We start from the raw sequence: 21,047 nt of genomic DNA, 5'->3' as shown, positions 1-21,047 counted from the left end.
CAGAACCTGGTACTGTTCTAATTTCAGAAGTCACAAACGTGATTAATACGGGGTTCACACTAACTTGGTGCGTGGGCGATACGGGCCTAACAGAAGGTGACCCTCTAAAATGATCTGTGACCCTCTAAAATGACCTGTAATGCGGCATCGAGGCCACAAGGAATGCGGGTGACATAATAAGTCTTGCAGATACGCATGCTCAACGGCGAGTCAACGCCAACGGCCAGTGAACGAAATGAAAGTCATGCCTCATGGGCATTATCACCCGTTCTTGCCCCTACTTCTTAGTCTTTCTATTGCTGTAAGGATTATTCAAGGAGGTGAGTTGTTGTTTCCTCACGATTGACTGTTTTAATTAATCGCTTTTTTTTGTTTTTAGCGCCGCCTGAATTCGTCGACAATCCTTCCCAAATTTCTGCAAACGATCGAATTGTTCCACTTTCTGGTCACGGCAGTCTTATCATCTCGTGTTCCACGAAGGAAAAGGCTAACATAACGTGGTTAGCTGTTCTGAGTGGTAGCTCCGTTGACCTGTCGGCCCTAAATATCACTCAGACGACGGACAATAAGAGCGTACTCTATGAAAAAGACCCTTCTTCGAGCATTTTACTTCGGGGAACTCTTATCGGACCTTTGTTTACGTGCAAGGCTGAGAACGATGCCAGCGAAACGACGACAACCAGTCCGTTTAGCTTTACCCTCGGAGGTGAGTGGCACATACGGTACACGTCGCGAGTTTTTGCATCAGTCCATTCTGGTAGTACTTCCAACAATCGCCGAAGCACCCTCGAATGTGACGGTGCAAGAGGGAAACGACGTTACATTGATGTGTTCTGATTCTTCGGGGGTTCCAATTCCGAAAATCTTTTGGAGATTTAGGGCCAAGGGAAGCAATGTGACGGTCAATAAAGGACCAACCACTGACAACGCTCGTGCAAACAATTTGCCATTGGTGAGTGTTCAAAGAGAGAATGCAGGCACATACACGTGTTTTCTGGAAAATCGGTTTCAAACTCTCCGCAATGGCAATCGTCGTTGTAACGTGTATGCTTGATTAAATAGAGTGTGTGACAGTACTCTTTACGTGTTTTTGTAGATAAGCCAACTGTGACAATCAATTTTAGTCCGTCATCACAAGTGAAAGACAAAACTTCAGTGACTGTTAAATGTCGTTCTGATTCTTTGCCTTTGGCATCTGCACATTCTCTGACGAGAAATGGCGTGCCTATACCAGAGAATTCACCTACTAAATCTCCATCGAACACACCAACAGAAACCGTAATAGAGTGGAGTTATAATATTATTGCATCAAATGAAACAGAAGGCACGTATCAGTGCACAGCCAATAATACAGTTGGCAGTGGAAGAAGCGCAGAACAGAAGCTGATTCTACTATGTAAGTGTTGTATTTTAGCATTGATATTGTGCAATAGAAGTGTACGTCCATTTAGTGCCACCTGAGGCTCCAAAAGTTGTTGCATCTAATGCATTTGATGTTTGCTGGTCAGCGGGATTTCTCGGTCGTCCGCCAATCAGCAAGTTCTCGCTCTCATGCACATCAAAAGTCAACGGTGCATGTAGCAAGAAACCAGCTGAATTCAATGCAGAAGTTCCTGCTACCAATTTCACAACGGTGAATAGCATTACCGAGGTTTTGTGCGAAAACGTGTCAGGTCCCAGTGCTGACTACACGTGTACAATCAGCGCAAACAACGGGGCATTCAATGTGAACACAGCAACAGATGCCTCAACAAAACCAGGAAGTAGGAATGCCAGCTTACGCATATGATAACTATGATTGTTTTATTTCAGAACTGGGTCCTGTTCAAATTTCAAACGTCATAAACGTTATTACATGTAATACTGGGTTCACGCTCAGTTGGTGCGTGGAATTTCCTGGCAGTACGAACCCCCTGACTTCAACAACTATAATTGGAGTACCAGATAACAAGGCTTCCCATTCATATAACGCGCAGACGCGAGAGGGAAACACTGTTGTGACAGGACTAGAACCCAATACAATGTACAAAGTACAGATCAGAGTGGCCAATTCTCTTGGAGTAGCATTGTCAAATGAAATGGCTCCAAACACCACCTGTGGTAAGAAGAATAGTGTAACAATTGTGACGCCTGCGCATTGGTTTATTCTAGTTCCTGATATTTTAAACGTGACTGATGCAAAAGCCATAATAGACAACCTGGGAGACGTAACTATAACGTTCACGGATGCGAGGACTGGTCCATGCAATTCAAACAATGAGTACGTAATCAGAAACGAAGACACCATCTGGGCAATTGTACGAGGAGAGCGAGGCCAAGACAACATTGTGACAATCACTTTTAATCGAGATAGTGTGCCTGATCAGGAATCAGTGCTGACTATTGCTACTAAGAATGGGAACGATGAGAGTCAACGATCAGCTGCTGTTTCACTTTCACTCCCACCGGGTAAGTTTTGAATCTACGCCACCGCGTTAGTAGAACAGTGGTGAAACACATTTCATTATTTAGAAACTACCGGAGATCTAGTAGATAATAATCCAACAACAGAGAAACCTGAAATTTGCAGAGAAGGTACAACGGCCTTAGAAAAGATATCTTTGTTTTGTTCTTTGCTTTGATTCTTTGTCTTAGATCACAGCCACACTGGTTTCATTTCCGCTATTGCTGTTCTTTGCGTCGTTATTTTGGCACTGGTAATCGTCATCGTTGTTTTGTCGTGCCGCAGCAGGTCTTCAACAACATTCAAATTAGGTCAGCCGAATAGAAGTTGAGGAAATCTTGTACCTCTCTATATTCATCACATTGTAGAAAGCACTACTCGTCAGCAGGCTGCAGGAGAAGCTGGATACGAAGCAGTTGATTTTCCGGCTGGTGACAAGAGCGTCTCAATGACGAAGTCGCGTATCTATGGCATGGCAGGCCTTTGAACATTTTTCGTCCATCAGTAAATTTAATGTGTATAAATAGCACTAGTAACGGGCCGTTGTGGACAGACTCGACCCCACGGATATGGACTCAGTGGATTAATTAAGTAAATTTGATAGTTCCTGTTTTAGCCTACTATAATTATACTTTTGGACACAGATTCTTTGTTCCTATAGGAGTTGCTAAAAGATGTGCCCCTAAAGCTAACTACTGAGATCAGCCCTGCTCCACACATCAACGATGGTCTACTCGTGGCTGCTCTCGTCAGTGCTGTTTAGTAACTGGCTGTTTCTGACGTGATGAAAACTACACCAAGGATGTCACAACTTATCGGGATAAATTTTGAGAAGTAGAATACGGGCACTACAGGAAGACGTCAAAACATCCGGATTCCACTCCGATGAAGCCGCAAGACACAATCGCCTTTCTCTGTGCATGTGAGCTTCTGCTCACAGCAACACTCGTTCGTTCAAGTAAATTTATGCAGACTAGGCCATGCCCTTTGGTTTATATATGTCTTCGTATCTAGCGCCCGTATTCATCGTGTCACCTCAAGCGATCGAGTACATTTCGCCGAGTGGCTCTCTCGACGTGGTGTGTACTACGCGTCAAACATAACGTGGCGCGAGAACGACGTCAACAAAACTCTCATTACCTCCAAGTTCACTGTCACAAAGATATCGGACAGGAGTAGTCGTCTTCATTTTGCCGATGCAAGAACTTTGACATTGGGCGAACTAAACGCGGGACGATTCTGTCGCGCAACGGATACGAGCGACGGTTCGATCACTGACAGCACGGTGTTTGTTTTGGCTCAAGGAGGTAAGAGCAGAAGGAATGAGACGAGATAGTGAGTAACTGTGTACTCTGTTCAGCTGCACCTACAATTGGCACCGCTCCCACAAATCCGACGGAAAGCGTTGAGGGAAACGACGTCCTCCTAACATGTTCCTTTGGTGCGGGAGTATTACCCGTTCCAGAAATATTTTGGAAATTTACAGCAAAAGGATCCGCTGAAATGGTTGATGTGGCGGATAAAACTACCGGAAACATGGCCAACAATCTCCCACTGTCAAACATACAAAGGAACCAGGCAGGAACATATACGTGCTATGTGAGAAATGAATTTGGAAGTGCTTATGCTTCAGCAGTTGTTACCGTACTATGTGAGGGATATCTGTACACATCATTTTTATCTTGTGGATTATATATTATTCTAGATAAACCTACTGTCACCGTTAGCTTCATCCCATCATCAGTGGTGAAGAAAGGAAGCTCAGTTACTGTCACGTGTCGTTCTGATTCCTTTCCTTCGGCAACTGTGCATTCCTTATTTAGAAATGGTGTAGTGATACCAGAGAATTCTCCCACTAAAGCTCCATCAAAAACACCAACAGAAACTATAATAGAGTGGAGTTATGATATTATTGCATCAAATGAAACGGAAGAAAAGTACGTGTGTAGAGCTAATAATACAGTGGGCAGTGGAGAAAGTTCAGAGCAAGAGCTGAAATGAAAAGTCATCGGTGCACGTAGCAAGAAACCAGCTGAATTCAATTCAGAAGTTCCAGCTACCAATTTCACAACGGTAAAAAACATTACAGGAGTTTTGTGCACAAACGTGTCAGGTCCCAGTGCTGACTACACGTGCACCATCAGCGCAAACAACGGAGCATTCAATGTGAACACAGCAACAGATGTCTCAACAACGCCAGGAAGTAGGAATGCCTACTTACGTATATGATGTATTATTAACTATGATTGTTTAATTTCAGAACCTGGTACTGTTCAAATTTCAGAAGTCACAAACGTGATTAATACGGGGTTCACACTTAGTTGGTGCGTGGAATTTTCTGGTGGTACGAACCCCCTAACTTCAACTATACTTGGAGGAGTATCAGATGACAAGGCTACCCATTCCTATGACGCGCAGACGCAACAGGGGAGCACTGTTGTGTTAGGACTAGAACCCAATACAGAGTACAAACTACAAATATGTGTGAGAAATTCTCTTGGAGAAGCGCTGTCTACTGAAACTACTCAGCGCACAACCTGTGGTAAGAAGAATAGTCTAACAATTGTGACGCTCGCGCATTGGTTTGCTCTAGTTCCAGATGTTTTGAACGTGACTGATGCAAAGGCGATGATAGACAATCAGGGGACGATAACTATAACGTTCACGGATGCGAGGAATGGTCCATGCAATTCAAACAACGAATATGTAATCAGAAACGAAGACACCATCTGGGCAACTGTACGGGGAGAGCGAGGCCAAGACAACATTGTGACTATCACTTTTGATCAAGATCTTGTGACTCACGGAGACTATGAACTGACTATTGCTGCTAAGAATGGCAACGACGAGAGTCAACGGTCAGCTGCTGTTTCATTTGATGAATCTCCACAGAGTGAGTTTGAATCAACTCCACCGCGTAGTAGAACAGTGGTAGAACGCGTTTCAAAATTTAGAAACTACTATCCCAGATCCAGTTGATAATAATCCAACAACAGATGAACCTGGTGATAATGGAGATGGCGGTAAATTTGAATCGACTTCACCGCATTAGTAGAACAGTCCTTTCAAAATTTAGAACCTACTCCTGGTTCGGTTGATAATCCAACAACAGATGAACCTGAAGATGACGGTAAGCAATTGAGAGCGTGAGGAAGTGCAAAATTATACAGATGAATTTTGTTGCAGGTCCCTCTGCAGGTGTTATTGTGGCCATTGTTGCGGCAATCCTTCTTGTAGGGATAGTTATTTTGGGAATTTTTATTTACCTTCGCATTTACCACGGAAGAATTCTTGAAGGTTTTAAACGCCATCAAATTTTAATTAGAAAATATTTCTCTTGTTTAGCTGCAAGTGAAAAGGGTGCAACAGGTGCACCTCCTATCTATGCAGAGCCCTCAAGTCCAGAGAAAAACGTTCCAATGCAGTCTCTCCTGTTTATGAAATGAGCAAAATTTTAAATTTTGCTCAGTGCAAAGTAGTTCACATGCATCCGAATCTAGCATACGAAGATCCGTCAAAACTTTAGTTTCAGTTCTACGTGTATGTTTACAGGGTAGATCAGTAATTTGTCAGATCGGTCAGATCATAGATCCCTTTCCTTTATTGTGACCGTGACGTTAGTGACAGTAGAATACGGGCACTGCACGGCGACGTCAAAACGTCCGATGCGGCAAGACACAATCACCTTTCTCCTGCTCACCGCAACAGTCGTTCGTTCAGGTAAATTTGCGTAAGCCATGTCTTTTGGTTTAGATGTCTTCGTGTTTGTAGCGCCTGTATTCATCGTGTCACCTGAAGCGATCGAGTACATCTCGCCGAGTCGTTCTCTCGACGTGGTGTGTACTACGCAGGATCCGTCGAGAATAACGTGGCACGAGAACGACGCCAACAAAACTCTCATTACCTCCAAGTTCACTGTCACGACGATATCGGACAGAAGTAGTCGTCTTCATCTTGCCGATGCAACCTCTTTGACGCTGGGCGAACTAAACGCGGGACGGTTCTGTCGAGCAACGGACACGAGCGACGGTTCATTCACTAACAGCACTGTATTTGTTTTGAACCAAGGAGGTAAGAGCAGAAGGAATGAGAGGAGGTAGTGAGTAGCTGTGTACTCCGTACAGTTGCACCCACAATTGGCACCGCTCCCAAAAATCCGAAAGAAGACGATGAGGGAAACGACGTCACACTACAATGTTCCTTTGCTGCGATAGTACGACCAGTTGGAGACATATTTTGGAAATTTACAGCAAAGGGAACCACTGAAAGAGTTGATGTGTGGACAAACACTACTGCAATCTTAGCCAATCCTCTCATGTTGTCAAACATACAAAGGAACGAAGCAGGAACATATACGTGCTACGTGAGAAACGAATTTGGAATCGCATCTGCTTCAGCAGTTGTTACCGTGCGATGTGAGTGATATCTGTACGTCTATTATTCACCTTGTGGATCACGTATTATTCTAGATAAACCGACTGTCACCGTTAGCTTCATCCCGTCATCGATGGTGAAGAAAGGAAGCTCGGTTACTGTCAGGTGTCGTTCTGACTCTTTTCCTGCAGCATCTGTGCATTCGCTATTCAGAAATGGCGTAGTGATACCAGAGAATTCTCCCACTAAAGCTCCGTCAAACACACCAACAGAAACTATAATAGAGTGGAGCTACATGATCACGGGATCAAATGAAACGGAAGGAAAGTACGTATGTGAAGCTAATAATAGAGTGGGCAGTGGACAAAGTTCAGAACAAGAGCTGGTTGTACTTCGTGAGTGATTAGTAACTTTTTGCTGATAATGTGATGATGTACGTCATTTAGTTCCTCCTGAGGCTCCAACAATTGTTGCACCTGGTGCATTTGATGTTTGCTGGTCAGCTGGATTTCTCGGTCGTCCGCCAATCAGCAACTTCTCCGTCTCATGCACGTCAAAAGTCAACGGTGCATGTAGCAAGAAACCAGCTGACTTCAATTTGGAAGTTCTTGCTACCAATTTCATGATGGTGAATAGCATTACGGGAGTTTTGTGCGCAGACGTTTCAGGTCCCAGTGCTGACTACACGTGCACCATCAGCGCAAACAACGGAGCATTTGATGTAAGCACGCTGCCAACAGATGTCTCAACAAGACCTGGAAGTAGGAATGCCTGCTTATACATATAGTATATTAATAACTACGCGGTTGTTTTATTTCAGAACCCGGTCCAGTTCAAATCTCAGAAGCTACAAACGTGATTAATACCGGGTTCACACTTAGTTGGTGCGTGGAATTTTCTGGCAGTATGAAACCCCTGATTTCAACTATAATTGGAGGAGTATCAGATGACAAAGCTACCCATTTCTATGACGCGCAGACGCAACAGGGGAGCACTATTGTGACAGGACTAGAACCAAATACAGAGTACAAACTACAAATCAGAGTGACCAATTCTCTTGGGGAAGCGGTGTCAAATGAACTTACTCAGCGCACAACCTGTGGTAAGTAAAATAGTCTAACAACTGTACCACTACGCATGGGTGTGTTCTACTGTAGTTCCAGATGCTTTGAACGTGACTGATGCAAAGGCTATGATAGACAATCAGGGGATGGTGAATATAACGTTCACGGATGCGAGGACTGGTCCATGCAATTTGAACAACGAATATGTAATCAGAAACGGAGACACCATCTGGGCAACTGTGCGAGGAGAGCGACAAGACAACATTGTAACAATCACGTTTCAACCAGTGCAAGACGTTCTGTCTGATACGGAATTGACTATTGCCACTAAGAATGGCAACAACGAGAGTCAACGTTCAGCTGCTGTTTCTCTTCAACTCCCACCGGGTAAGTTTGGATCAACTTACCGCTGAACGATGGTAATTTAGATGCTACCCCAGATCCAATTGATGATCCAACAACAGGTCCAGTTGATAATCCCACAACAGATGAACCTGAATTTTGCAGAGAAAGTACAAGGGCCTTAGAAAAGATCTTTGTGTTTGTTATTTGCTTTTATTCTTTGTCTTAGATCATAGCCACGCTGGTTTCATTTCCGCTATTGCTGTTCTTTGCGTCGTTATTTTGGCACTGGTAATCGTCATCGTTGTTTTGTCATGCCGCAGGTCTTCAACATTCAAATTAGGTCAGCCTGATAAAAGTTGAGAAAATCTTGTATCTCTCTATTGTAGAAAGCACTACTCGTCAGCAGGCTGCAGGAGAAGCTGGATATGAAGCAGTCGATTTTCCGGCTGGTGACAAGAGCGTCTCAATGACGAAGTCGCGTATCTATGGCGTGGCAGGCCTTTGAACATTTTTCGTCCATCAGTAAATTTAGTGTGTATAAATAGCACTAGTAACGGGCCGTTGTGGACAGACTCGACCCCACCGATATGGACTCAGTGGATTAATTAAGTAAATTTGATAGTTCCTGTTTTAGCCTACTATAATTATATTTTTAGACACAGATTCTTTGTTCCTATAGGAGTTGCTAAAAGATGTATCCCTAAAGTTAACGACTGAGATCAGCCCTGCTCCACACATCAACGATGGTCTACTCGTGGGGCCGCTCTCGTCAGTGCCGCTGTGTGTGGTTATTTTGCTGAATCCTGGCGTATTATTTGTTAGGACTGATCCTGTAGTCAGAGCCTGTCGAAATTAGGACGGACCACTGTCTTTATAGCTGCTTTTGAGTTAGAAAACCGATACATTTTTATTCCTCCGGATGAACACACGACAAAGGGTGCATGGGAGATACAGTCGACTGTCTGTGATGCAAAGATCGTCGACGAATTTAGGTTCTCCCTTATCTATGGTTGTGGGTTGTGCCAGGGATATAATAGACTCTATCGTCAGGGATATAATAGAAGATGTGCTTTGGCCGTTGGGCATGTGTAGGCGACTTAGGCAATGTCACCGGGAACTGCATTCCTTGTGGTCTCGCTCTTCGGCGCCGTAAACGTCATTTTCTCAGGTCTTTTGAACGCTCATTCTATTACAAGTCGCAATTCAACTTCCCTACGTAGCACCGCCTGAATTTGTCGACGATCCTTCCAGCATGACAGACAGTCGAGTTTATCTCCCGCCTAGTGGTCACAGCAGTCTCCTCGTCGTGTGTTCCACGAAAGAAAAGGCTAATATAACGTGGTTAGCTGTTCTGAGCGGTAACCCCGCTGACCTTTCGCCCCTAAATATCACTCAGACGACGGACAAGAAGAGCGTACTTTTTGAAAAAGACCCTGCTTCAAGCGTTTTAGTTCGGGGAACTCTTGTTGGATCTTCATTTACGTGCAAGGCTGAGAACGACGCTGGCGAGACGACTACAACTAATCCGTTTGAGTTTCGACTGGGAAGTGAGTGGTTTTACCTATCTACATACCAAAATTGCATCAGTGTGTTCTAGGTTTACCGACGATCAGCGAAGCTCCTTCAAACGTGACAGAACAAGAGGGAAATGACGTCACGTTAAATTGCTCTTCCGCTTTGGGAGCTCCAAGTCCGCGAATTTTTTGGTCATTTATGGCCAAAGGAAGCAACGTGATAGAAGAAAACAGACAACCCAGCAACAATCCCCAAAACAATCTGCTTCTTCCAAAGATTCAAAGAAGTGCAGCAGGGACATACACGTGCTTTGTGGAAAATCAATTTCAAACGCTTTCAGCAAAGGCAGTCGTTATTGTTACATGTATGCCTTATTGATTTTATTCAGGTGTGACAGTATACTCCTCACGTATTTTTGTAGATAAGCCAACTGTGACAATCAATTTCAGTCCATCATCGCAAGTGAAAGAAAAGACTAAAGTGACTGTCACGTGTCGTTCTGACTCTTTTCCTTTGGCAACCGTACATTCTCTGACAAAAAATGGCGTGCCTATACCAGAGAATTCACCTACTAAATCTCCATCAAACACTCCAACAGAGACTATAATAGAGTGGAGTTATGATATTATTGCATCAAATGAAACAGAAGGCACGTATCAGTGTACAGCTAATAATACAGTGGGCGGTGGGAAAAGTTCAGAGCAGGAGCTGATTGTACTGTGTAAGTAATCTTTTTAATTACGGTTACAGTGTAATGAAAGGGTGTGTCATTAGTGCCACCTGAGGCTCCAACAGTTGTTTCATCTGATGCATTTGATGTTTGCTGGTCAGCTGGATTTCTCGGTCGTCCGCCAATCAGCAACTTCTCCGTCTCATGCACGTCAAAAGTCAACGGTGAATGTAGCAAGAAACCAGCTGAATTCAATTCAGAAGTTCCAGCTACCAATTTCACAACGGTGAATAACATTACAGGAGTTTTGTGCACAAACGTTTCAGGCCCAAGCGCTGACTACACGTGCACAATCAGCGCAAACAACGGAGCATTCAATGTGAACACAGCAACAGATGTCTCAACAAGACCAGGAAGTAGGAATGCCTGCTTACGCATACAATGTATTAACTACGATTGTTTAATTTCAGAACCCGGTCCAGTTCAAATCTCAGAAGCTACAAACGTGATTAATACTGGGTTCACACTAAGTTGGTGCGTGGATTTTTCTGGCGGTACCAACCCCCTGACTTCATCTATAATTGGAGGAGTATCAGATGACAAAGCTACCCATTCATATGACGCGCAGACCCAACAGGGGAGCACTGTTGTGACAGGACTAGAACCCAATACAGAGTATAAACTACAAATCAGAGTGACCAATTCTCTTGGAGAAGCGGTGTCAAATGAACTTACTCAGCGCACAACCTGTGGTAAGTAAAATAGTCTAACAACTGTACCACTACGCATGGGTGTGTTCTAGTTCCAGATGCTTTGAACGTGACAGATGCTACGGCTATGATAGACAATCAGGAGATGGTGACTATAACGTTCACGGATGCGAGGACTGGTCCATGCAATTTGAACAACGAATATGTAATCAGAAACGGAGACAACATCTGGGAAACTGTGCGAAAAGAGCGAGGCCAAGACAACATTGTGACAATCACGTTTAAACCAGTGCCAGACGTTCTGTCTGATACGGAATTGACTATTGCCACTAGGAATGGCAACGTCGAGAGTCAACAGTCAGCTGCTGTTTCACTTCAACAACTCCCACAGGGTAAGTTTGGATCAACCCCATCACGTAGTAAAGCAGTGAAACACGTGTCAAAATTTTAGAACCTACCAAAAGTTCGGTTGTAGATCCAACAACAAACAAACCTGACAATGGAGATGACGGTGAGAACGTGTCTAACTGCAAACTTGGTATAGACAAGTCTTGTTGCAGGTCTCTCTACCGGTGTCATTGTGGCCATCATTGTGCCAATCCTTCTCGTAGCGTTTTTTCTTTTGGGAATTTTTATTTACCTTTTCATTTACCGCGGAAGAAAACTTGAAGGTTTTAAACGCTTTCAAATATTAATTGCAAAACTATCTTTCTTGTTTTAGCTGGCAGTGAAAAGGACGAGACAGGTGCACCTCCTATTTATGCGGAACCCTCTATCCCTGGGGGATTCCCAGGTCCAGAGAAAAACGTTCAAATGAAGTCTTCTCGTATTTATGAAATGAGCAAAGGAGTTCACATGCATCCGAATAAAACATACGAAGATTCGTCAAAACTGTAGTTTCGGATGGAAATGTATCTCGATGACGAAGGTTACGACATGGCAGGCCTCTAAACATATTTTCGTGTTCAACCTCTCAACTATTGAACATAAGTAAATTTAATTAATGTATATAAATAGCGTTTGTAACTCGTTCTTGACAGACTCACGTGTGTCAACTAAGTGGATTAAGTATAAGTAAATTTGATAGTTCCCGTTTTGGTCTCCTATTCTTAGACACAAATTCTTTCTTCTTATAGGAGTTGCTAAGATGTATCCATAAAGTTAGCTACTGACATCAGCCCTGCGTCACAAATCAACGATGGTCAACTCGTGGCTGCGCTCAGGGCCTCTGTGCATGGTTATTTTGCTGCCGAAACCTATCGTAGGACTGATCTTATCTGTAGTCAAAGCCTGTCGAAATGAGGACTATTTTCTTTCTAGCCGCTCTCGAGTTCGTAGACGATAGTTAATTTCAGAACCTGGTACTGTGCAAATTTCAGAAGTCACAAACGTGATTAATACGGGGTTCACACTTAGTTGGTGCGTGGAATTTTCTGGTGGCACGAACCCCCTAACTTCAACTATAATTGGAGGAGTATCAGATGACAAAGCTGTCCATTCATATGACGCGCAGACGCAACAGGGGAGCACTGTTGTGACGGGACTAGAACCCAATACAGAGTACAAACTACAAATCAGTGTGAGAAATTCTCCTGGAGAAGCGCTGTCTACTGAAACTACTCAGCGCACTACCTGTGGTAAGAAGAATAGTCTAACAATTGTGACGCTCGCGCATTGGTTTGCTCTAGTTCCAGATGTTTTGAACGTGACTGATGCAAAGGCGATGATAGACAATCAGGGGACGGTAACTATATCGTTCACGGATCCGAGGATTGGTCAATGCAATTCAAACAACGAGTATGTAATCAGAAACGAAGACACCATCTGGGCAACTGTACGAGGAGAGCGAGGCCAAGACAACATTGTGACAATCACTTTTGATCGAGATCTTGTGACTGACGGGGACTATGAACTGACTATTGCTGCTAAGAATGGCAACGACGAGAGTCAACGGTCAGCTGCTGTTTCACTTGATGAATCTCCACAGAGTGAGTTTGAATCAACTCTACCGCGTAGTAGAACAGTGGTAGAACGCGTTTCAAAATTTAGAAACTGCCCCAGATCCAGTTGATAATAATCCAACAACAGATGAACCCGATGATAATGGAGATGGCGGTAAATTTGAATCGACTTCACCGCATTAGTAGAACAGTCCTTTCAAAATTTAGAACCTACTCCTGGTTCGGTTGATAATCCAACAACAGATGAACCTGAAGATGACGGTAAGCAATTGAGAGCGTGAGGAAGTGCAAAATTATACAGATGAATTTTGTTACAGGTCTCTCTGCAGGTGTTATTGTGGCCATTGTTGCGGCAATCCTTCTTGTAGGGATAGTTATTTGGGGAATTTTTATTTACCTTCGTATTTACCACGGAAGAAAACTTGAAGGTTTTAAACGCCATCAAATTTTAATTAGAAAATATTTCTCTTGTTTAGCTGCAAGTGAAAAGGGTGCAACAGGTGCACCTCCTATCTATGCAGAGCCCTCAAGTCCAGAGAAAAACGTTCCAATGCAGTCTCCTGTTTATGAAATGAGCAAAATTTTAAATTTTGCTCAGTGCAAAGTAGTTCACATGCATCCGAATCTAGCATACGAAGATCCGTCAAAACTTTAGTTTCAGTTCTACGTGTATGTTTACAGAGTAGCTTGCCAGATCAGATCATAGATGGTGACTCAGATCGGTCAGATCATAGATCCCTTTCCTTTATGGACCGTGACGTTAGTGACAGTAGAATACGGGCACTGCACAGCGACGTCAAAACGTCCGGACACTCTGATGCGGCAAGACACAATCACCTTTCTCTGTGAGCTCCTGCTCACCGCAACAGTCGTTCGTTCAGGTAAATTTGTGTAAGCCATGTCTTTTGGTTTAGATGTCTTCGTGTTTGTAGCGCCTGTATTCACCGTGTCACCTCAAGCGATCGAGTACATCTCGCCGAGTCGTTCTTTCGACGTGGTGTGTACTACGCAGGATCCGTCGAGCATAACGTGGCACGAGAACGACGTCAACAAAACTCTCATTACGTCCAAGTTCACTGTCACGAAGATGTCGGACAGAAGTCATCTCGCCGATGCAATCTCTTTGACGTTGGGCGAACTAAACGCAGGACGGTTCTGTCGAGCAACGGACACGAGCGACAGTTCGATCGCCGACAGCGCCGTGTTTACTCTGATACAAGGAGGTAAGAGCAGAAAGAAGGAGAGGTAGTGAGTACAGTAGCTGTGTTCTCCGTACAGCGGCACCCACAATCGGCACCGCTCCCACAAATCTGACAGAAGACGTTGAAGGAAACGAAGTTACACTAGCATGCTCCTTTGGTGCGATATTACCACTTGGAGACATATTTTGGAAATTTACAGCAAATAGAACCACTAAAAGTGTTGATGAGGGGAAAAACACTACCGGAACTCCAGCCAATGATCTCGTGTTGTCAAACATACAAAGGAACCAAGCAGGAACATATACATGCTACTTGAGAAACGAATTTGGAAGCGTCTCTGCTTCAGCAGTCGTTACCGTACTATGTGAGTGATATCTGTACATCTATTTTCATCTTGCAGATCACGTATTATTCTAGATAAGCCAACTGTCACCGTTAGCTTTATCCCGTCATCAATGGTGAAGAAAGGAAGCTCAGTTACTGTCACGTGTCATTTTGACTCTTTTCCTGTGGCAACTGTTCATTCCCTATTCAGGAATGGTGTAGTGATACCAGAGAATTCTCCCACTAAAGCTCCGTCAAACACACAAGCGGAAACTATAAAAGAGTGGAGCTACGTGATAACGGGATCAAATGAAACGGAAGGAAAGTACGTTTGTGAAGCTAATAATACAGTGGGCAGTGGACAAAGTTCAGAACAAGAGCTGGTTGTACTTCGTGAGTGATTAGTAACATTTTGCTGATAATGTGATGATGTACGTGATTTAGTTCCTCCTGAGGCTCCAACAATTGTTGCATCTGATGCATTTGATGTTTGCTGGTCAGCTGGATTTCTCGGTCGTCCGCCAATCACCAACTTCTCACTCTCATGCAAATCAAAAGTCAACGGTGCATGTAGCAAGAAACTAGCTGACTTCGATTCAGAAGTTCCAGCTACCAATTTCACAACGGTGAATAACATTGCAGGAGTTTTGTGCACAAACGTGTCAGGTCCAAGCGCTGACTACATGTGCACAATCAGCGCAAACAACGGAGCATTTGATGTGAGCACGCCGCCAACAGATGTCTCAACAAGACCAGGAAGTAGGAACGCCTGCTTACGCATATAATGCATTAACTACGATTGTTTAATTTCAGAACCTGGTCCTGTTCAAATTTCAGATGTCACAAACGTGATTAATACTGGGTTCACACTAAGTTGGTGCGTGGAATTTTCTGGCAGTACGAATCCCCTGACTTCAACTATAATTGAAGGAGTATCAGATGACAAAGCTAGGCATTCATATGACGCGCAGACGCAACAGGGGAGCACTGTTGTGACAGGACTAGAACCAAATACAACGTACACGGTACAAATCAGAGTGGCCAATACTCTTGGAGCAGCATCAAATAAAATGGCCCCGAACACCACCTGTGGTAAGAAGAATACTCAATAGTGTAACAATTGTGGCGCCACGCATTGGTTTGTTCTAGTTCCAGATGTTTTGAACGTGACTAATGCAAACGCTGTGATAGACAATCAGGGGAGGGGAACTATAACGTTTACGGATACGAGGACTGGTCCATGCAATTCAAACAATAACTACGTTATCAGAAACGGAGACACCATGTGGAAAACTGTAGGAGTAGAGCGACAAGACAACATTGTGACAATCACTTTTGAGGGAGATATTTTGTCTGATGGGGACAATGCGCTGACTATTGCCGCTAAGAATGGCAACGACGAGAGTCAACGGTCAGCTGCTGTTTCACTTCAATCCACACAGGGTAATTTTGAATCAGCTTCACCGCGTAGTAGGAAACACGTGTCAAAATTTTAGAACCTACCGAAGGTCCGGTTGTTGGTCCAACAGCAACAAATAAACCTGACAATGGAGATGACGGTGAGAACGTGGACTAAGTGCCAAATTTGTATAGACAAGTCTTGTTGCAGGTCTCTCTATCGGTCTCATTGTGGCCATCATTGTGCCAATCCTTCTCGTAGCGTTTTTTCTTTTGGGAATTTTTATTTACCTTTTCATTTGCCGCGGAAGAAAACTTGAAGGTTTTAAACGCTTTCAAATATTAATTTTCCAACTATCTCTCTTGTTTTAGCTGGCAGTGAAAAGGACGAGACAGGTGCACCTCCTATTTATGCTGAACCTTCTATCCCCCAGGGCTCTATCCCTGGGGGATTCCCAAGTCCAGAGAAAAACGTTCAAATGAAGTCTTCTCGTATTTATGAAATGAGCAAAGGAGTTCACATGCATCCGAATAAAACATACGAAGATTCGTCAAAACTGTAGTTTCGGATAGAAATGTATCTCAATGACGAAGGTTACGACATGGCAGGCCTCTAAACATTTTTCGTGTTCAACCTCTCAACTATTGAACATAAGTAAATTTAATGTATATAAATAGCGTTTGTAACTCGTTCTTGACAGAATCACGGATGTCAACTAAGTGGATTAAGTATAAAAGTAAATTTGATAGTTCCCGTTTCGGTCTCCTATTCTTAGACACAAATTCTTTCTTCCTAAAGGAGTTGCTAAGATGTAGCCATAAAGTTAGCTACTGACATCAGCCCTGCGTCACACATCAACGATGGTCAACTCGTGGCTGCGCTCAGGGCCTCTGTGCATGGTTATTTTGCTGCTGAAACCTAGCGTATTATTTGGTAGGACTGATATCTCATCTGTAGTCAAAGCCTGTCGAAATGAGGACTATTTTCTTTCTAGCCGCTCTCGAGTTTATAGACGATCCTTCGAAGGCATTTCGGGGTGGATACGTTTATATTCCTCCAGATGGTCACGGTGATCTGATCGTCGTTTGTTCCACAAACGAAAGGTCGACCATCGCGTGGTTGTCCAGGGGTGTGTTTGTTGTGCCAGCCATCTTGAATGTCACACAGACAACTGACAGGAAAAGCGTTCTCTACGCAAGAGGCGTCGGTAGCGGCGGCACTAACTTCGCAGTGCGTAGCGCTCTCTTAGGACCTTCATTCACTTGCGAGGCACTCAGCAATGACCAGAGGGAAACAGTGATGACCGGAACGTTTCGATTTGCGTTGGGAGGTAAGGCAGGAATTAAGTTCTACTGATACACAGTGCGTGCATGACGTTCCATTTGACTGGTTAACTTTACTTGCGCATATAATACTTCCATTCAACCACTTCCTCACTTAATCCGTTGGAATCGAGGAAGTGGTGCATTACAATCTCTTGCAAATTTTCGATTTTACAGCACGTTTTCCATACAAGCCAATCAAAGCAATGCTGGGGAGTATCAATGTACTACGGGCAATATTTTGATGCGAGCATACTCGTTAAATTTTCAGGGAACTAGGCTGCACAAGTCGTTACGATAACCACAGCTGTCTTTGTCGTTGAAATCGCAATTTGCCGTGTATCTCGCTGTTGATACAATTAATTAATTAATTAATATGTCCAAACAGAAGTCTTATATTCGCTAGAATTAGTACTACAGGTGTCCGTTAGCGCTAGATGATCAACTTGCTCGCTTGTGTATTGAATCTTGATTTTAAGACGAAATTTGTTGCACTTCGGTTTCTCGTCAATGCCATATAATTGGATACAAGCCGTTGACCCCGTCAAGACTTTGTATTGAACACAAAAATGACTATGTCTGTAATAAATAATGAAACGGATTCCAAGCCACTCTCGATGAATACACAATTTTTGTCCGTTCTTCATCTAAAAAAAGACGACATTTTAGCCTGCACTGACGATCTGCCATCTCAATAGTTTTCGTACGTTCCACTGCATTCGATTGGGACCATCCGGAGCAGAGGGGACTGATGGTTACGGCGACGGCAATCGAATAGAAGAGCAAGAGTCTCGTCATTGTGCTGTTAGGCCACTGAACTGAAAAACGTACTCTCCGTGGCGTTGCTAGAACCGCTCTTTCGTTTCTAGAGTGGGGATGCGTATCACGATATTACCACAATCCGTGATATTACTTCTCGAAGCGTTTCGCATTCTACGTCGGATGAGACAGTTCCTGCTGACCCCGAATTGAATGTGCTGTTGTTTTGAGATGATTGGATGAGTCTAGAGAACGAGAAGAGCGTTTGGCTTTGATTTTGTGACGAGTTCCTCGAACGAGGCCCCATCTCGATTTTACTTTACCAAACTCGTACCTAGTAGTTCTTGATTCATGTCGCGGTGTTAGCTGATCCAAATTTGCACGATTTTCGGACTAATCAAACGGAGAATAGTGTTACCGTGCGCTAAAAGAACATGTGACTCGAGGTCTTCGGCTCATTCTTGAGAATCGCGTTGTTGCATTGGTCAAAAATGTTTCCCGTAGCGCTTTAGACCTATTTGGGAGTATAATTCCCTCGTTTTAGAAAAGCGAGCACACGCAGACCGCTCATGGCTCACGCGACTTCACACTCGCGAGTTCACGTGCAGCAGTTTGGCCTACCACGATTTCACACTTCCTTATATGGTCTGATTACTTTGTTGGACGTGGCACGCGTCGACATCTGTCGGTGCGGCCACGTACGAACGAAAGATAGCGTTCTCTATACGGGCGCGACGCGCGATTTTGATTCGAATGCATGCACTGCGACGCGCGATCGCAAAGCGGCGATCGCGTGGATGCCGCGTACGAGTGAGCGCGCGAGCACGCCAGCTCGCCGATTAGCTTTCACACGTCAAATGTTCGCACGATCTAATTTCCGCTAAATTGTGATAAGCGCGTCTGCGATCTCGTCTGGGTCCGAGAACCGACGAAACGCGGTCTCGCGGCTCGAAAATCGACGATAGCGAACTCTCTATCGACGAGCGCTGTTCGATTGCAGCGGATGCAGACCGAGGAGATGACGATTCGCCATCACGTGAGTGGTTCACACTCCGGAAGATGCTGTCAACGCGAATTCGCACCATCTCGGATTCGCTCATAAACATCGACCTCTCAATCTGTGCGTCATTCTCGGCTGAAGCGCAGAACGGGACGGACGGTCTGGTCCGTTCCGCGCAGATCGGCGCCACGCAGCTTTTTTCCTTCGCGGGGCAGCCGAGAAGAGGCTTACCGCCGCGAGGCGGGCCTCCGAAGCCCACAATCAAGGGAAGGGATAGCGGAGCCGACCGGTAAGTGAAGCTAGATTTCGGTAACTAACCGAGCTAATTGTGCGCTTTCTCTCTTGCAGCGAATCCCATGCAGTCCTTCGCGAAGGACTGCGCCCCGGCGAAGGAGAAGAAAGAACGGCGCCGCGTGGCACGCGCGTCGGTAAGTCGTTCGCGTCGCGTTTAGATCCATCCAGTCGACTAACGTGTTTTTTGTGCGTATAGGTCGTAGCGCTGTGCGGACGATCGACGCGCGACGGACGGACACCGCTTCACTCGTCGCTCGTCGTTCGTAAGTAGATGCATCGCGACCGAGGGTGCCAAATCTAATTATTGTTCTCTTCTTCCGACAGCTGTCAAAGACTGGGCCAACGGCCGAAGCGGAAGTGGACGAAGTCGATGGAGACGAAGAGGTAGCAAGGAGAAGACTCATCGCTTCAGGTTCTTCTTCGTAGCTACGGGCCCCTGTGGTGTAGGCGTACACGTAAGGGCGGGGTTCTCTGTCCACGACGCATATCTAAGCGAATTGCACGTTGCCGCTGTCGGAGGGCCCGAGTCGTAGCGCACAGGGGGCGGGAGGGCGCTCGTGTGCCTGACGGCGGCGGTTAACAGCATGATGCTTAATCCTCACACTCTTACCACATGTACGCCTATTTGACCCCGCGCGCATGTACGCCTCCGTGAAATAGTTTGTAGATAATACTAATATCAAAAATCAAAATTAAATACAACTAATCAATAATCGAAATCAAACAATTATGTGCGTGGCAGAGAACATAGTGGGACTGCATTATTGATCTGCGCCGGCGCGCAGCTTACCTTTGCGTATGCATAACTACGATAGTCATGCACGGGTCCACGCATCCCTTGCATTTAAGGTTTAGGGCGGCTGTCAGTAGGTAGGGCGTTTTCCAATTTGCTCTAAGGTGAGAGAGCAGGAGATAGGTTATAGTGTAGTTAGGCCTGACCCCTAACAAGTAGCTGGCAGCCGCCACCCACATTAGACCATTTTCTCTGTGGATTTCTGAGGTAATCTAGGTTGATTGTAGATTATAGGATAATTATCTAGGTCAATGGATTTCCTAGGTACTCTAGGTTTTAATTATTTAAACCACATACGTAATCCATATTTTAGGTCAATGGATTTCCTAGGTACTCTAGGTTTTAACTATTTAAACCACGTGCCTAATCCATATTTTAGGTCAATGGATTTAACGTACTCTAGGTTTTTAATTAAACCACGTAGCTAATCCGTCTTTTAGGTCTTAATTACATACCTAATCCGAATTTTAGGTCTAAATTGTGCCTAATCCGTCTTTTAGAAAAGTAATATACTAGGTTTAGATTAGGACGTAATAGACTAGGTTTCCACTATTTAGGTCAATGGATTTAGGAGGTACTCTAGGTGTTAATTGTTTAAACCACGTGACTAATCCGTGTTTTAGAAAAGTATGTACTAGGTTTTAGAGTAGGAAAGTAATGTACTAGGTTTCCATTTTTAGTATTTATTTCAATGGATTTACGAGGTACTCCAGGTTTTAATCGTTTAAACCACGTGACTAATCCGTCTTTCAGGAAAGTAATGTACTAGGTTTAGAGTAGGACCGTAATGTACTAGGTTTCATTTCCATAATGTACTACTGTAGGTTTAGAGTAGGGCCGTAATGTACTAGGTTTCATTTCCAGTATTTAGG

The 21,047-nt window shown here is 44.3% G+C and overlaps 4 protein-coding genes and 2 long non-coding RNA genes across 9 annotated transcripts; 5 read left to right on the top strand and 1 right to left on the bottom strand.

Moving 5' to 3' along the window:
- The first annotated feature begins 121 nt into the window (after positions 1–121).
- Positions 122–5,202, top strand: LOC136188118 (uncharacterized). 3 transcript variants are annotated; one of them, XR_010670130.1, is made up of 16 exons: positions 122–320; positions 380–706; positions 762–1,044; positions 1,097–1,396; positions 1,452–1,763; positions 1,813–2,100; positions 2,152–2,448; positions 2,512–2,574; positions 2,635–2,754; positions 2,812–3,034; positions 3,105–3,401; positions 3,458–3,750; positions 3,804–4,094; positions 4,149–4,646; positions 4,704–4,985; positions 5,037–5,202. XR_010670130.1 is itself a non-coding variant. In XM_065975855.1 (10 exons), the coding sequence occupies exons 3-10, from the start codon at positions 972–974 to the stop codon at positions 2,928–2,930; spliced, it is 1,572 nt and encodes a 523-aa protein (XP_065831927.1). In that variant the 5' UTR covers positions 122–320; positions 380–706; positions 762–971; the 3' UTR covers positions 2,931–3,036. The 3 variants fall into 3 exon arrangements, 1 of the variants encoding a protein (XP_065831927.1); XR_010670125.1 differs by having other exon boundaries at positions 3,088–3,401; XM_065975855.1 differs by lacking the exons at positions 3,105–3,401; positions 3,458–3,750; positions 3,804–4,094; ... (1 more) ...; positions 4,704–4,985; positions 5,037–5,202 and having other exon boundaries at positions 2,812–3,036.
- Positions 5,203–6,070: 868 nt separating this feature from the next.
- LOC136189613 (netrin receptor DCC-like) lies at positions 6,071–9,118 on the top strand. 2 transcript variants are annotated; one of them, XR_010670414.1, is made up of 11 exons: positions 6,071–6,163; positions 6,215–6,514; positions 6,568–6,858; positions 6,913–7,212; positions 7,264–7,578; positions 7,638–7,919; positions 7,975–8,268; positions 8,322–8,393; positions 8,453–8,566; positions 8,613–8,835; positions 8,883–9,118. XR_010670414.1 is itself a non-coding variant. In XM_065977632.1 (10 exons), exons 1-10 carry the CDS (start codon positions 6,109–6,111, stop codon positions 8,729–8,731), a joined length of 2,142 nt encoding a protein of 713 aa, XP_065833704.1. In that variant the 5' UTR covers positions 6,071–6,108; the 3' UTR covers positions 8,732–8,887. The 2 variants fall into 2 exon arrangements, 1 of the variants encoding a protein (XP_065833704.1); XM_065977632.1 differs by having other exon boundaries at positions 8,613–8,887.
- Positions 9,119–9,315: 197 nt separating this feature from the next.
- On the top strand, positions 9,316–12,111 carry LOC136189605 (netrin receptor DCC-like). The gene is made up of 10 exons (XM_065977617.1): positions 9,316–9,394; positions 9,447–9,773; positions 9,824–10,105; positions 10,163–10,462; positions 10,516–10,827; positions 10,882–11,163; positions 11,214–11,513; positions 11,573–11,632; positions 11,682–11,792; positions 11,843–12,111. Exons 1-10 carry the CDS (start codon positions 9,331–9,333, stop codon positions 12,016–12,018), a joined length of 2,214 nt encoding a protein of 737 aa, XP_065833689.1. The 5' UTR covers positions 9,316–9,330; the 3' UTR covers positions 12,019–12,111.
- A 1,773-nt stretch (positions 12,112–13,884) lies between these two features.
- Positions 13,885–16,667, top strand: LOC136190626 (protein turtle homolog B-like). The gene is made up of 10 exons (XM_065978849.1): positions 13,885–13,963; positions 14,015–14,305; positions 14,361–14,648; positions 14,702–15,001; positions 15,053–15,367; positions 15,422–15,700; positions 15,758–16,051; positions 16,105–16,167; positions 16,218–16,328; positions 16,379–16,667. The coding sequence occupies exons 1-10, from the start codon at positions 13,900–13,902 to the stop codon at positions 16,567–16,569; spliced, it is 2,196 nt and encodes a 731-aa protein (XP_065834921.1). The 5' UTR covers positions 13,885–13,899; the 3' UTR covers positions 16,570–16,667.
- A 1,003-nt stretch (positions 16,668–17,670) lies between these two features.
- Positions 17,671–18,507, bottom strand: LOC136189461 (uncharacterized). Its single transcript, XR_010670396.1, has 3 exons — positions 18,423–18,507; positions 18,037–18,333; positions 17,671–17,976 (listed from the first exon to the last, which is right to left on the bottom strand). It is a non-coding gene; the product is annotated as an uncharacterized lncRNA (long non-coding RNA).
- Positions 18,508–19,163: 656 nt separating this feature from the next.
- On the top strand, positions 19,164–20,355 carry LOC136187086 (uncharacterized). The gene is made up of 4 exons (XR_010669836.1): positions 19,164–19,377; positions 19,437–19,516; positions 19,579–19,645; positions 19,707–20,355. It is a non-coding gene; the product is annotated as an uncharacterized lncRNA (long non-coding RNA).
- Positions 20,356–21,047: the final 692 nt, after the last annotated feature.

Source organism: Oscarella lobularis, chromosome 1 (genome assembly GCF_947507565.1).
Source record: "Oscarella lobularis chromosome 1, ooOscLobu1.1, whole genome shotgun sequence".
NCBI classification, from domain to species: domain Eukaryota; kingdom Metazoa; phylum Porifera; class Homoscleromorpha; order Homosclerophorida; family Oscarellidae; genus Oscarella; species Oscarella lobularis.
The sequence above is the reverse complement of the archived record's forward strand: the minus strand, read 5'-3'. Positions and strand labels throughout refer to the sequence as shown.

What these genes read in the sequence shown, in the direction of transcription:
- LOC136188118 (XM_065975855.1), top strand. Translation starts at nt 972, where the DNA reads ATGCAGGCACATACACGTGTTTTCTGGAAAATCGGTTTCAAACTCTCC. An exon ending in TTCACTTTCACTCCCACCGG is followed by an intron (nt 2,449 to 2,511) that starts GTAAGTTTTGAA and finishes TTCATTATTTAG; the next exon opens with AAACTACCGGAGATCTAGTA. An exon ending in ACCTGAAATTTGCAGAGAAG is followed by an intron (nt 2,575 to 2,634) that starts GTACAACGGCCT and finishes TCTTTGTCTTAG; the next exon opens with ATCACAGCCACACTGGTTTC.
- LOC136189613 (XM_065977632.1), top strand. Translation starts at nt 6,109, where the DNA reads ATGCGGCAAGACACAATCACCTTTCTCCTGCTCACCGCAACAGTCGTT. An exon ending in ACCTGAATTTTGCAGAGAAA is followed by an intron (nt 8,394 to 8,452) that starts GTACAAGGGCCT and finishes TCTTTGTCTTAG; the next exon opens with ATCATAGCCACGCTGGTTTC. An exon ending in GTCTTCAACATTCAAATTAG is followed by an intron (nt 8,567 to 8,612) that starts GTCAGCCTGATA and finishes TCTCTATTGTAG; the next exon opens with AAAGCACTACTCGTCAGCAG.
- LOC136189605 (XM_065977617.1), top strand. Translation starts at nt 9,331, where the DNA reads ATGTCACCGGGAACTGCATTCCTTGTGGTCTCGCTCTTCGGCGCCGTA. An exon ending in ACTTCAACAACTCCCACAGG is followed by an intron (nt 11,514 to 11,572) that starts GTAAGTTTGGAT and finishes TCAAAATTTTAG; the next exon opens with AACCTACCAAAAGTTCGGTT. An exon ending in CCGCGGAAGAAAACTTGAAG is followed by an intron (nt 11,793 to 11,842) that starts GTTTTAAACGCT and finishes TTCTTGTTTTAG; the next exon opens with CTGGCAGTGAAAAGGACGAG.
- LOC136190626 (XM_065978849.1), top strand. Translation starts at nt 13,900, where the DNA reads ATGCGGCAAGACACAATCACCTTTCTCTGTGAGCTCCTGCTCACCGCA. An exon ending in GTTTACTCTGATACAAGGAG is followed by an intron (nt 14,306 to 14,360) that starts GTAAGAGCAGAA and finishes TTCTCCGTACAG; the next exon opens with CGGCACCCACAATCGGCACC. An exon ending in CCGCGGAAGAAAACTTGAAG is followed by an intron (nt 16,329 to 16,378) that starts GTTTTAAACGCT and finishes CTCTTGTTTTAG; the next exon opens with CTGGCAGTGAAAAGGACGAG.